This window comes from Odocoileus virginianus, unplaced genomic scaffold, assembly GCF_023699985.2.
Source record: "Odocoileus virginianus isolate 20LAN1187 ecotype Illinois unplaced genomic scaffold, Ovbor_1.2 Unplaced_Contig_26, whole genome shotgun sequence".
NCBI lineage: Eukaryota > Metazoa > Chordata > Mammalia > Artiodactyla > Cervidae > Odocoileus > Odocoileus virginianus.
This window is the reverse complement of record NW_027224343.1, coordinates 1179970-1194118: the sequence shown is the minus strand read 5'-3', so window position 1 is coordinate 1194118 and position 14149 is coordinate 1179970. Positions and strand designations below refer to the sequence as shown.

The 14149-nt window shown below is 43.4% G+C and overlaps 1 protein-coding gene across 2 annotated transcripts; it reads right to left on the bottom strand.

The window, feature by feature from the left end:
* Positions 1-3472: 3472 nt before the first annotated feature.
* Positions 3473-12296, bottom strand: SERPINB11 (serpin family B member 11). 2 transcript variants are annotated; one of them, XM_020905587.2, is made up of 7 exons: positions 12129-12296; positions 11473-11532; positions 9897-10025; positions 8091-8208; positions 6650-6792; positions 5827-5982; positions 3473-3964 (listed from the first exon to the last, which is right to left on the bottom strand). In XM_020905587.2, the coding sequence occupies exons 1-7, from the start codon at positions 12294-12296 to the stop codon at positions 3560-3562; spliced, it is 1179 nt and encodes a 392-aa protein (XP_020761246.2). In that variant the 3' UTR covers positions 3473-3559. The 2 variants fall into 2 exon arrangements, with proteins under 2 accessions (XP_020761246.2, XP_070320608.1); XM_070464507.1 differs by lacking the exons at positions 6650-6792; positions 8091-8208.
* Between the last annotated feature and the right edge of the window lie 1853 nt (positions 12297-14149).

Genomic DNA, 14149 nt, shown 5'->3' with positions numbered 1-14149 from the left:
GGTGTTCTCGCCTGGAGAATCCCATGGACAGAGGAGCCTGGTGGACTGCAGTCCATGGGGTCATAAGGAGTTTAACACGACTGGGCGACCTAGCGCAAGCACACACTCTGTATCGAGGACGGCAGTAGGAGAGCTTTACTTCGGGCCCAGGATGCCCAGAAGCAGGCGTAAAAGCAGCCGTGTGTAGCCAGTTGTGCCAGTTGGATGCCTGAGCTAACTTTGTTGGACTTACAAGTAAATTGGGCTTATGCTTGTGCTGTAGTAATGGAACTTGCTCCTATGTAAGGGACTTACCATAGTGTTGAGGTAGGGAAATCACATAACTTATCATTGAAACCAGAGCACAAGGACAGCAGAAGTGAGCCAGGATGGAGCCATCATACTAGGATCAAGACTGCCCAATCACCCAGGCTCCGCAAGGAACAGCACACGGAGAAGGAGACAGATTCCCCAAACGCAGGACTTGGACGGGGCATTTCTCCAGTAAGAAGCCTTTGTTATTGCCATTCCATTCAGCTCCTGAAATTTTCTGAGAAAAAAAGTGACAAATCAAAGGTAAAGAGGAAAAACTGGATTTATCAGTAAATACACAAACAAATCTCTCACTCACCACTGGCCCAAATAGTGCTGTGTTTTGTTTTTCATTTTTCTCTCTCACTTTGTCATTTAAATTTGCAGCAATTTAACCTGGAGGAGACACCCTGAGCAGAGATGCCTGTCCAAGCTGACCACTGATGCACTGTGACTCAGAACCTAGTGTGATGCTACTTACAGCACGTGGTGGGTACCAGGCTTCCCAGGGCTGAGAGGTGTGGATGTGAATGCATTAAGCAAGCAGCGATTTTGTCTGAGTCACTGTGACGTCTTGTGTCCCAAACACCAGTCTGGAGGCTCAGTGTTCTTGCAAGAAGAGGGGGAACAAAAGACCGTTGATAAACTCAGAACTTCTAAGTATCAGAAGGAAGAAAGACAAGAGAAATGAAAATGAAATACCATCAGAGAACACTTGATGAAAATGTAGAGACTTTCTGGGTTTTTTGAAAGCCAGGTAAAGGATATACCCCTTCCTACTTTGCTCCCCACTCCCTTTATTTTTAAACTCGTAGTCTTTAGCTTTTAATTAATAGTAGTGTTTTGGAGTCATTTCATTTTTTCAGGAAAATTGAGCAGAGAGAATATAGAGCTTTCACGCACTCTCCTCCCCTCCCCCAGTTTCCTCAGCTGTTAACCCTGCCATTAGGATGACACATGGGTTACAGATCGTAAGCCTGCATTATTTTAGTTATTGTTATTAATTAATTTGATCACTTAACTACATTATTGTTAACTAAGTTCCATAGTTCACATCGTGTTCACTCTATATTTCACATCCTCTGCACTTGGCCAAATGTATAATGACGTGTCCTCCAGTTCGGTACCACGCAGAATGGCTTCACAGCTTGAAGTGGTGCACACAGGTTGTTTCTGTGTCTTAGCTCTTGTAACAAATGCTATAATGAATGCAGGAGCGCAGATATCAACTTCATTTCCTTAGGATATGTAACCAGAAGTGGGATTGCTGGATCATATGGTAGTTCTACTTTCAATGTTTTTGAGGAACTTCTCTACTATTGTCAATAATGGGTGAATCAACTTCCCACCCATGGTGACCAAGAGCTCCCTTTTATTTAAACTTTTGCCTCTTGAACTTTCGTCTCTTTTCAATGACGGCCATTCTAACAGGTGTGAGGTGATAGTGCGATTTTGATCTGTGTGTCCCTGATGATCAGCAATGTTGCACAGCTGTTTGTATACCTGTTGCCACGTGTATGCCTTCTTTGGAGAAATGCATATTTAAGTCCTTTGCCCACTTTTTACTGAGATATAATTGACGTATAACATTAACTCTTTGAAAACAAATATCACTTATCAATGCATAAATGTGGAATCTAGAAAAATGGTATAGATAAATTCTTATTTGCAAAGCAGAAATAGAGACACAGTCAGAGAGAACAAATGTGTGAACACCAAGGGAGGGAAGATGGGGTGGGGTGGATTAGGAAATCGGGATTGACACGAATACATTACTGATACAAGGCGTGAAATAGGCAACTAAGGAGGACCTGCCGCATGGCTTAGGGGCCTCTACTCACTGCTCTGTACTGACTTAAATGGGAACGGAATCCGAGGAAGACGGGATATATGTGTATGTGTAGTCGATGCTGGGAAAGATCGAGGGTAGGAGGAGCAGGGGGCGACAGAGGATGGCATCACCGACTCAATAGACATGAGTTTGAACAAGCTCTGGGAGCTGGTGATGGACAGGGAAGCCTGGCGTGCTGCGGTTCATGGGGTCACAAAGAGGTGGACACAAGTTGGTGACTGAAAAACAGCAGTGGCCGATTCACTTTGCTGTCCAGTAGAAGCTAACATAGCTCTAACATTATAAACCAACTACACTCAAATTAAAAAAAAAAAGAGCTCTTTGAGAGAGTGAAAACAGCCATGTTCTCCATCCCTAGCACTTTTTTTGGCCACATCTAACAGCATGCAGGGTCTTACTTTCCTGACCAGGGATCAAACCCCATGCCCCCTGCAGTGGAAGCTCTGAATCTTAACCACTGGACTACTAGGGAAGTCCCTAAGAAATTTTTCTAATAAAATATTCTGATTGATGTCTGGTTTTTTCTGTTGTGAATTTTACTCACTGCATTATTGTGAATATTGAGGGCTTCCTGGTGCTTAGAGGTAAAGAATACAGCTGCCAATGTATAAGACACAAGTTCTATCCCTGGGTTGAGAAGATCCCCTGGAGAAGGAAATGGCAACCCGCTCCAATATTCTTGCCTGGAAAATCCCATGGACAGAGGAGCCTGGCAGGCTACAGTCCATGGGTAGCAAAAGAGTTGGACACACTTAGCGACTATACAACTGAACACTATTGAGAAAGAAAGAGAAGGATGGAAGGAGAGAGGGAGGGAAAGAAAAATCTGATTCAATTTAGAGCCTAAAAAGGTTTAGCCAAAGATTCTACTAAAACGTGCACTGAATCAGACTTCCACTTATCCACAGTCTTTTCTCATGTGTATTGAGTACTAACAATCCTCCAAGAATTCAAGGCATTTCATGTATTTATTATAGTCAATACAGAATTCATGATGTTATATTTACACATACAAGGAAAATAACAGATTTTAAGACCCAGCCAAAGTTGAAGCCCTTACATTGGTCTTCCGAAGGTAAAGTGGCCACTTAACCAAGAGCTCACTGATACAAACAAGTCAAGAAAATCTAATCTTCTAAACTATTTCCCACTGACTGGATCGTATCACCTGGAGAGCACTTAAACGAGGCCCCAAAGATAAAAGAGACCGAGGGGCTTGTTTGTAGTTATAGCTTCCTCCATGATGGCCATCATCTGAGGCTTCACCAACTCGTGGGATAAGCTGGGAGGTGTCCTAGACCCATTCCGCAGAGGAGCAAACTGAGGCAGGGAGGAGGGTGAGGTGTGAGCCGCTTTTAGTCCTGGTTGGTCGCTGCGACTCCTCTGTGACCCTGAGCCTTGCTCCACCCACGCTGCTCAGGGAGAGGCCAGCTTGCCACAGAAGAGAATCATGTTGGTGTGAGAGTGCCTGATGAAGAGCAGGAAGGGGCGGTTCGCCAGGAACTGAGCTCGGACGGGAAGTCTTTTTACTGCCAGGACGTCGCCAGTGGCCACGGCTGCCTCTGTGCCCTCCTCGCTGACCTCCACGTGGGACTTGTGGATGACCTTTGATACAAAGAGGCCCTTGCCTGGTGACATTCCAGAAAGATCTGCTCTGACCCGGCTGAAGATGTCTGTCATGCCGAGGGACTCTAACAGCGAGTTGAGCTCGTACGTGATCTCCAGTTTGAATCTCGGGAGATGCACTTCCACGTCCCTCTCCACCATGCTGGACGGGCTGGTCCATTCCTGAAAGGTCTTCGAGTTCAGCTGCTTTTCTACCTAAGAGACAAAACATGAGTGACCCAACGAGAGCTGAACACACGCCCTCCATGTTAAATGCTGTTTGTTTTCTAATTCTTGGTGTCAACAATTCAACATCCGTTTCTTCTCTACCTTTAAAATGTGCTCAAGTCCTGTCTGAAAAAAGCAAAAATGTCACATGCAGCCACACCTTCCCTTTTCTCCTGTCTGCTTCTCACTGATGCTTCATAATTGAACTTCTCAGTGTGTATCCTACACTCTTTTGCCTCATTTCCTCAGCAGGTAGGCATCTCTTAAACGCCCTCTATTGCCGTGAAGTCCTCGTGTCCCATTTCCTGGATGAATTCAACCATCTCTTCTGGGCACGTACATCTGAAACATGAGTCACGTCTCCTTTATGAGCCGGTTTCTCTGGGTCACGCTCTAATCTTCCCGTGTCCTGCCCTCATTGTGCTGGAAGCTTCTGAACCCTGGATGCCCTCTGCCTTCACCCAGCAATTCAGTACCCATGTCTGTGCTCCAATTTCCCCCCAAGCAGCCTCACAACTCAGACCTCTCACCCTACATCCAGTTTCAAGAGTTTCTGAAGCCCTTCAAATTCTACCCTTGGTGATTTGAAACTCTCTGTTCAGACCTCCCTGCAGCTCCAAACCAGTGTGTCAAACCCCATCAATCTACTACAGGAGTTGAAAACTCTTTTGTCATGTTTTTTCCCATCCTGACAATATAAAATCAGACATAAAATAAAGGCGGTTTTAATTCCTAAGCCCGTTTTCCTTCTGTGCTTTTCTGCCCTGATCCAAGCTACCGTGACTTCATGTCAGACCGACCTTTTGCTCCCTCATACTTCTAAGGCATTTGCACTTGTTTTTTGCTGTGGTTGGAGCACCAGGTACTGCCTTTGTTCCACTTCATCTCCTACTTATCCAGTGAGGCTGGCATCGAGATTACCCTACTAGGATATCGTCCTGATCTCCTCACTCAAATTTGGACTCTTTCTGCTTCCACATGGCTTTCTGCAGGGTCTATCCCAGCACTCCTGACACTTCACCTCTGTGTTGTAACCACACATTCATCTGTGTTTCCAGAACACAGCAGAGTTTCCAGCATGCTGTTGACAGTGTTTGGTGTATGAATGAATAAATGAACAATTAAATAAATGAATCACAATTTAATAAAAACCATTTCTGGGACATCCCTGGCAGTCTAGTGGTTAAGACTCCACCCTTCCAATTCAGGGGGCACGGGTTTGATCCTAGTTGGGGAAATTAAAATTCACATACTTCACAGCACAGCCCAAAGGCAAAAAAGAACACTTCTAAATTGCTTCCAGCTGCTCCATGCCTCCAAATATCTTCCGCTGAAGCCCACAGACCTCCAGAGCCCTGAGCCCCCGTGCAGTGGCCACCCCTCTGACACACATGCCGGCACAGCCCACGCTCCAGAGCGCACACCCCACCCAGGGGTGTCCAGAAGGCTTCCCTGCTTTCCCGAACTAGGGGTCGAACGCAGGTCTCCCACATTGCTCTCTGAGCCACAGGGGAAGCCCGCTGTAGAAAGAGGTTTCCCAGATGTCCAACGGCCAGTGTGTGCATGTATGTGTGCATCTGTGTGTCTGTGTGTACTGGTACCACAGGCACTTCTGCCTCCAGCTGCCCTTTCTTTAAATGTAAGAATAGATTGTTCTCCCTAAATACATCATCCTGAAGTCAGGGACTTCAGGATGTCCACACTTTGCTCTCATAGCACCTGGGCAGAACTGCTGAACCTGATAGAATTAGTGACTGGTAACACTGTGTGGTCATGAAATACGCATCGCACGTGTGTGTGTACACATACACCCACGTCTTCACTGCACATTAGCATTCTCATAACCTCACCTGGTCTATGTCAGCCGTGCCCACTGGAAGCAGAATGATCATACCGAGTGTGTTGTTGACATAGGGCAGCTCCAAAACCTGCATCTGTGGTTCCTCAATGAGGGCCATTTTAAACTTCCCAGTCTGATACATCATCTCCACAGTTACACTTTTACCCTATGTTTAAAAAAAAAAACAAGTTGTAATTAGATGGTACAGTTACATATGTGTGTGTACAGGTATGCATACTGATTTTCCTTTCAGAATAACAAGGATAACTGCATTAGCACCAGAAAGGCATGGGCAAAACAAAAATTACAAAATACACCCTGTATTACATTGCTTTGCAAAGTTTATAAGCTTTTTTAATTTTAAAATGTCTGTGTTAGAGCCTGACTACTTCAGATAGTATACATACTAATAAAAATGATAGCATATATGTTTCCCCAAAACAAAGGCAAGGTCTCTAAATAAAGTGATTTATGTGGCAAAAAGAGATTATAGGATCATGTCCTTTTTTTGGATCTGATTAGAGACTCTCTGGGAGAAAAATCTACAACTAACTTTGCTGTGTTTCTAGAGAAACTATTTGCTGGAGAAAGCATGTCTGGGAAGAATGTAGACCCAGAAGAACAGTAAGAAAAGGACGGACTTTCTTCTAGCCCTGATCACCCCATTAGGTGCCCTTTGAGAAAGGTTACCGTCACTTCATGGGAGCAACAAAACCAAAATTCATGGAAGCACAAAGCCTAGAACCAGCATTTTCACTGAAACTTCCTAAATTGTCTTTAATGAATATGGCATTCTCTGTAATTGGTCATCCATCCGAAAATAAAATACTCACCTTACTTAACTGAAAAGGGGTTTTAAATGTCTCTCGTTCCTGAAACTTATTCTGCCACTGTCCTTTGAAATATATGGCATTCACCAGGACCATGACACAGGAGGGCTCAATCGTGCCTTTTCCAAAGAGGTTAGTGACTTTTCCTTGTAATAAAAAAACAAGAATAAATAATGTATTTGGATTTGAACTTATTGATAGTAGAGAGTTGAAGAGTTACAAGAAATCTGGAGCCTTTGTTAAGGCTAATTATAGATTTGAGATGCCAGAAGGATTCCTTCATCTGTGGCCATAAAGCATGTCCTTGTCAAATGATGTTTATTTCAAAGAATATTGAAAGCTTTGTTACTTCTAATCAGAAGTTGGCATTCAAGGAATTCCAAGTATATTAGCTATGAATCAACCTGTCATATCCAATGCTTTCTTATACATAACTGCTTTTTTAAAAAATTCTATAATTCTTTTTAAAAAAATTCCTATAGTGTGTTAGCCACTCTGTTATGTCCCAATCCTTGGGACATAGCCCGCCTCGCCCACCAGGCCCGTCTGTCCATGGGATTTTCCAGGCAAGAACACTGGAATGGGTTGCCATTTCCTTCTCCAGGGGGTCTTCCTGACCAAGAGATCAAACTTGAGTCCCCTGCATTGCAGGCATATTCATTACCATCTGAGCCACCAGGGAATCATCTCCTGTGGCTTAATTTTAATATCTATCAGGCTTTATAGTTACTAGTACCTCACCAGTTGCAAATAGGTTACATATTCCAAAGACTCACTGGTCCTTTCAGTATGCTAACTTTAGTGTATCACTAGCATATATGCCAACACTTGAAGTAAAAATGTATCTGAAAAGTCAGGATTTATAAAACTATACCAATAATTTCTTGCTGTAAATATATTGATCAAAATGGAACACCAAGCCCTCTTGGAGCATTTTGGACTGTTGCAATTTATAGCATTTTTTGGAATATAATCTATCATATAATATGAAACAGGGGTATATGAAATATCAGACTTTAAGCTTGATGAGAGCTTTCATTTTTATTGAACTTTTGGACCAAACACAATACCTAGCATGTAATAACCATGATGAACATCATTTGATTATATATATACATATGTGTATACATACATATATGTGCATACATATACACAACTGAATGGATAAATAAATAAATACACAAATTAGTGACAAAATAACAATAACAGTCTAAATAAATATGCAGCATGTGGATCTGTAATGACAGACAACACTAATCAATCTACGCTCAAAATTTTTACAAAACTTTTATGTGCCAGGCATTATTCTAGGCACAGAGCACTAAATTGAGGCCAGAACACTAATCTAAACAAACACATCTAGTTTCCCCGTTAACGTTAACTCAGCAAGTTTATCAACACAGCTCAAATAAAGTTTGGAGACACGTGGTTGACTTATCCTCACCATCAGTTTTGCTTTCAACCCAAGCATTAATGATTTTCCTTGTTTCTTCAGCAGACCGTTCAAAATCAACAGTTTGCAGCCTGGCTTGATACAATTTCTCAGAACAGTGTAAGTATTGCTGTAAAAGAAAGGACAGTTGCATAACACCAAAATAATAGTTTAAGGAAAGTTATTGCTTAACTAGATTCTTTTGTGCCTGAATCCAGGGAAAGCTTAACTGAGAGTAAAATCTGGCCCTTGACCCAGTTCTTGCCCTGAGCCGCGTCCAGCTGCGGCTGGAACATGCTTACGTGACTGCTCACAGCCCATGTGGTGGGAGTTTTTCAAGACGAATCCTGGGATATCAGTATCTTCTGACACAGACAGAGACAACCTAATGAAACTAATGGGGAGCTTCTCAAGTCAGCTTCTCACGTCAGATGTAATCATCATGGTCTCAAGTACAATTACGCCCAGATCATGGAAGCTTTGAGGGAGACCAAAGAACAAGAGAGGGGCCCACGGCTGTTAATCCCCTCACTTCAGGTCCTCTCCGCAAACGTTCTCGTTATGCTGCTAGGGCTATAGAAGGAAATACCTCTGAAATATCTGTGATACCAAGATGGGCCACACTAAGTTGCCAAGACTCTGACAATCCAAATCTTGTTGAGTATAAGATGTGGCCTGCACCTCCAGGCGAGGGAAGAACATTAGAAAGTCAAGGCTATATCTTGCTTCACCCAGCTGACGTGTAAGTTGTTGTTGCCCAGTTGCTCAGTCATGTCCGACTCTTTGTGACCCCATGGACTGCAGCATGCCAGGTTTCCCTGTCCTTTACTATCTCCCGGAGTTTGCTCAAACTCATGTCCATTGAGTCGGTGATGCCATCCAACCATCTCATCCTCTGTCATCCCCTTTCCTGCCTGCCTTCAATCTTTCCCTGCATCGGGGTCTTTTCCAATGAGTCAGCTCTTCTCATTAGGTGGCCAAAGTACTGGAACTTCAGCTTCAGTCCTTCCAGTGAATATTCAGGGTTGATTGACATCTAAGTAACACTAGTCAAACCAAAGCTGTGTCACTGAATCTAGGATTTCACCTCAGTCATCGCAGGATAAGGTAGTATTTAATATACAGAAAGATGGGTTTAGATTGGGATCAAATCTAAGCTTTATCACTTTATGTCTGTGGCCTTTATAGAATCTGCTTAATGATTGTAGAACTGATAACAATTTTATAACTATATCTTACAGGACTGTGTAAGGAATATATGAGATTAAGTAGAATGACTGGCATGTAATAAACACTCAGTAAAACTGTATATGTTAATGCCATTGGAAAATGGCATCATTAGTGTTAGAATTTGGGAACTAGAAAGAACATAGTCTAATCCTCTCATCTTACAGGTGGAAGGGATTTGTCCAAAGTCATGCCTCAATGGGAACAGCTCTCTTGGCTCCCAGCCCAGTTTACTTTCCATTAACTCTCAATATTCTGCCATTAAGGACCTTTGAAAAAGAGATAAGAAATATATTTTATTTTCTTTCTGGTTCATAAGGAATAATTATTACCAAATTTATTTTGCGCTTCATCCATGACCTTACTCTTGGACAACATCTGCGATTTGCAGGAAGTTATGTGACATTTCACAACCTTAAATAGGAGTTTGGTAAAAACCATTTCACTGAAACTCTAACTCTGCTCAAATGCTCAAATGCAATCTCTTAAAGATGAACACCTTGTTACACTTCTTATCCTTCATTTTATTTTATAATGTGAAATTCAGATGATGCCAAGAAAGCTGCTGACCACTGTTCCAAAGGGACTTACCTCATGGAATGCCATCGCCTTTGTCCCATAGAGTCTGTTGGCGATGCTGAGGATATAGTTAGAGTCTGACCGATTGATCTGGGAGAAAAGGACTCCTAACTCTGAGTGAATCCTTCCAGCTTGGCTGCACTGAAGCACCAGTAAATAAAGAATGGAGTATTAAGTTACTTGATTTCTTGCCATTAGAGAGTATAAATAATGTAAACAATAACCAGACAGCAAGATGTTAGCCTCTGAATAGAAGGGCCGTGAATATGAACAAAGCCAGAGTTGGCAAGCTGAGAGCCTTCTCCTTCTCTAGATTTCCTCTCCCACAACAATCTCGGCACTCTGGGACTTTGGCTACAGACCGTGTGCAGAACTGTAAACCACTGCAAATATATACGGACTTGTCAGCTCTCATGGTTTAATCCAAAACCAGACATTTTAATGAAGAGATCCTAGTGGAGATCTTCAGAGTGATCATCCAAGTTTGATTGTTGCCTTTGTACCTAAAGAATCATTTTCCTTCTCTATCTATCATGCTCCTTTCAATGTCTCCATTTTCTATGTGATCATTTAATCACATACTGAGCTCTTTATTGAACTGAACTGACACACCCATCTGTCCCTCACAGAAGCAATTCATTTAAGCATGTGGCTTTTTTTTAATTGAAGGATAATCGCTTTACTGAATTTTGTTGTTTGCTGCCAGACCTCAGCATGAATCAGCCACATGCATGCATATATCCCCTCCCTTCTGAACCTCCCTCTGCTTCCCTCCCCATCCCACCCCTCTAGGTTGGTACAGAGGCCCTTGTTTGAGTTCCCTGGGACTACAGCGAATTCCCGTTGGCTATCTCTTTTGCATATGGTCGTGTAAATTTCCATGGTATTCTCTCTATATATCTCACCTTCTCCTCCCCTCTCCCCACGGCTTTGATGCATCTGAATTCATGGAAATTGTAGGGTTTATGCCTATATTCCCCAAAGTGAAAGTTCCCAAACCATGGGCTCTAATCTCCTAACAATAAGGGTTCCATGAAGCAGGTATTCTATGACTCTAGGCATTTATGTCTTTCCTCAATCAATCACAATCAACATACATATATTTTCATGCAGCAGTTCTATTTAATTTTGATGTCAAAAGTCATCCTTTTATTAGAAAGAACAGAGACCATAGTCCTGGAACACGTGGGCTGGGTGACATCAGGCCCTGTTTTCCTGCTATAGAATTAAAAGGTAAAGCATCGGGTTCTTTCTCAGTCCCCTCATTAGACTGAGGACCTGACCCTGCATAAAAGAACCTGGCAGACTCACCATGGGGCACAGTCCATAAGAGAACAGAAAACTGAATGAGGATGACAAAAACCAGATGATAAAATCTGGGGGACTTTACTACGGTTGTTATTATCACTGCGTTAAACCCTATTGGCCATAGTCACCCTCAGGAGGAGTAAAGGAGGAAACCGGGGATTCACCTCCTGCTCTCTTAGGAATCAGTGAAGGGCTCTGCCACTCGGCGCCTGGACTGTGTTGTTTCTTGGTGCTTTTTTATCAAAGAGCAAGCGACAGCTCAGCGGAGATAGTATCATACCTTAGCCAAGCCCTTGAACTCTGGTCCTGATGATTCTACAATATGATTAAAGTGAAGCACCTAGAAAAAAGATGAGATAGATTGCCATCAAAAGCAACATATAGTCTACAGAGGCTGACAGTTGCAAGTTTTTCCTCTTCAGATAAAGACCAGCGGTGAGAGCTAACGTTTAATGATGCTATATCACAAATCCTGAACTAAGCCTTTGCGTATCTTACTTAATCCTCCCGACAACTTTTAAAGTTGATACTGTCTACTAAAGTAGACACTATCATCCTCATTTTCTGTTAGGGAAACTGAGTTCATGAGGTTAATCCACTTGGCCCCCGACTCTTACTGCCTGTCTGGCCCCAGGCCCTGAGCCCTGGTTCACAGACTCCTCCGCTCCTCCCCCACTGCTGCCAGGCCAGCACTGACAGTAAATTTCAGTCACTTATGTGTGAAAGCATCGATGGCAAGAAAGAGATGGAGCACGGCATGCACTGTGTTATTTGCATTATAAGGTATAGCCTTATCTAAGCCATTAGTCCTGAGAAATACGCTTTGCCCACATGTGGCTCTTCTTTCACAAGGTGGCAGCGTTTTCCGGGTATGGAGGTGTAAGTCCTTCTGAGGAAGACCCCCAGGCCACCCAGGACTCCTGCTGCGCCCAGTACCTTCTCCATCTGCCCTGCGCTGTTTCCTCTGGCTCCCAGGAGGATCATACTAAGAGCATAAAGAAGACTCAGCGGGGAGAAGAAGACATTGTCTCCTGCGTGGTTATAGTTCAGCTCCTTGAACACATCCAGACAAAATTCAACATTTGCTGTGCTGAGGGCATCCATTTTAGGCAAAGCCCTACCTGAGAATGGAAGGGAAAAAAAATCTCTGACTTACCTGGAGGCACAGATTATATCGAGCATTCAGTTATGACATTCCGTGAAAGTAAGCATCTGAGCCCACTGCTTCATGAAAAGTTACAGCCTGTTGTCATACTTTCTGAGGAGCTAATAAATGCTGGGGTGGAGGAAGGCCCTTCACAGTAGCTTTTTATTCTCATGAAGAGAAGATCTACTGTTCTCTTCAACTAGTACTTCAAAGCTCTCTCTCTATTATTTGTGTACATTTAAGAGTGATGGCTAATTTTTCTGGAACAAAAACACAGAAGAAATTTGATCCCTTGGCTCTTACTTTCCACGCTTTAGGTACTCTCCTCATCCTGGAATCTGTACAGAAAAGTTCTTGAGCTACACAGCCCTGCCAGAAGAGATCCTCCCCAACCAGCTCCCGTCTCCAGTCTCCATCCCATCCCTCCTGCAGAACCAAGGTGAAAGACGGCGGGCAGGCTTGGTCTCTCTTGATATTCTCTGCACATTTCTTCTCCTTGCTGAGCCTTATCTCCTGTCTCCTCCACAAAAGTAAGGGGATCCTAGCAAATAGGTCATGCCATCCAAAGGTGGCCAAAGTCCTCAGCCTCACAAGACATCAGGAAAAATGGAAGAAAAGAGGAGGAAAATTTGAGAGGAAAGAAAAGATGCTGGGAATGAGTGTTCTCTAAGGACAGCGGCACGTCAGGAAGGAGGAATTTATTTGTTGGATCCCCCAAACATTTACTGAGCACAATCGAGCATCATTCTTACCCTCGGGAGTGTTTCACTTTCTAGGACCCTCCATTGCCAACAAACACTTTCTTCCTTTAACCTCCTGGTCATCATTCTCTCTTGCCCCATCACTGGCTCATCCAGCCACGCCTTTGGAGCCACCTCAGTCTCTTTCAGGATTTTTCTCACATTCTCAAACTCTGGACACAGTAAAACATCAGGATGCAAATCTCTGCCTTCTATACTGTTCTAGTTTAGTTGTTCAGTCACATCTGACTCTTTGCAACCCCATGAACTGTAGCCCTCCAGGCTCCTCTGTCCATGGGATTCTCCAGGCAGCAATACTGGAGTGGGTTGCCATTTTCTTCTCCAGGGGATCTTCCCAAACCAAGGATCCAACCAGCATGTCCTGCATTTCAGGCAAATTCTTTACCACTGAGTCACCAGGGAAGTGACCCCCTCCCAGCCTTGTATTACATTTTTTAATATATTTACCACATATATTATAAATGTGTGAATTTTATACATTATGTATACATGACTTTATGTAAATATAAGCAATGTTTATGTTTATCTACATAAATAAAACACATATATGTAGTATACGTGTATCTGTTGCCTGACCTTCTCTCTAGAGTACCATCTGCGTTAAAGCAAGGAGTTTGCTTTTTATGCTTTATTCCAGCACCAGTCCCGACCCATTCACTAAATGTCTATGATACACGGATGTACACAGAATACTGAGGAAGCTCAGGGGGGACAGAACTAACCCAAGAGTCACAGGAAGACTTCCTGGAGAAGGTGATGTCCTACTCCCCCTTGAAGAACGAAACAGGTCACCCAGGTATACACATAAAGGAAGATCATTACTGACAGAAGATAAAACATGAGCAGGGACTCAAAATCCTGAAAGAGAAATTTGTATCATGAGAGTGCAACATAGGAAGCCAAAGGTGGCGGTTGGTAGGGACGGAGAACAGGCAGAAATGTCCGGAGGCCTTGCACGCCCCACTGAGGAGAGATCAGAGGGAGCCCCAGAGCTCATGAAGTCGGGGCTCCAGGCTGCCTGCTCGGAGCTCCCGTCCGCTTTGGGAGCT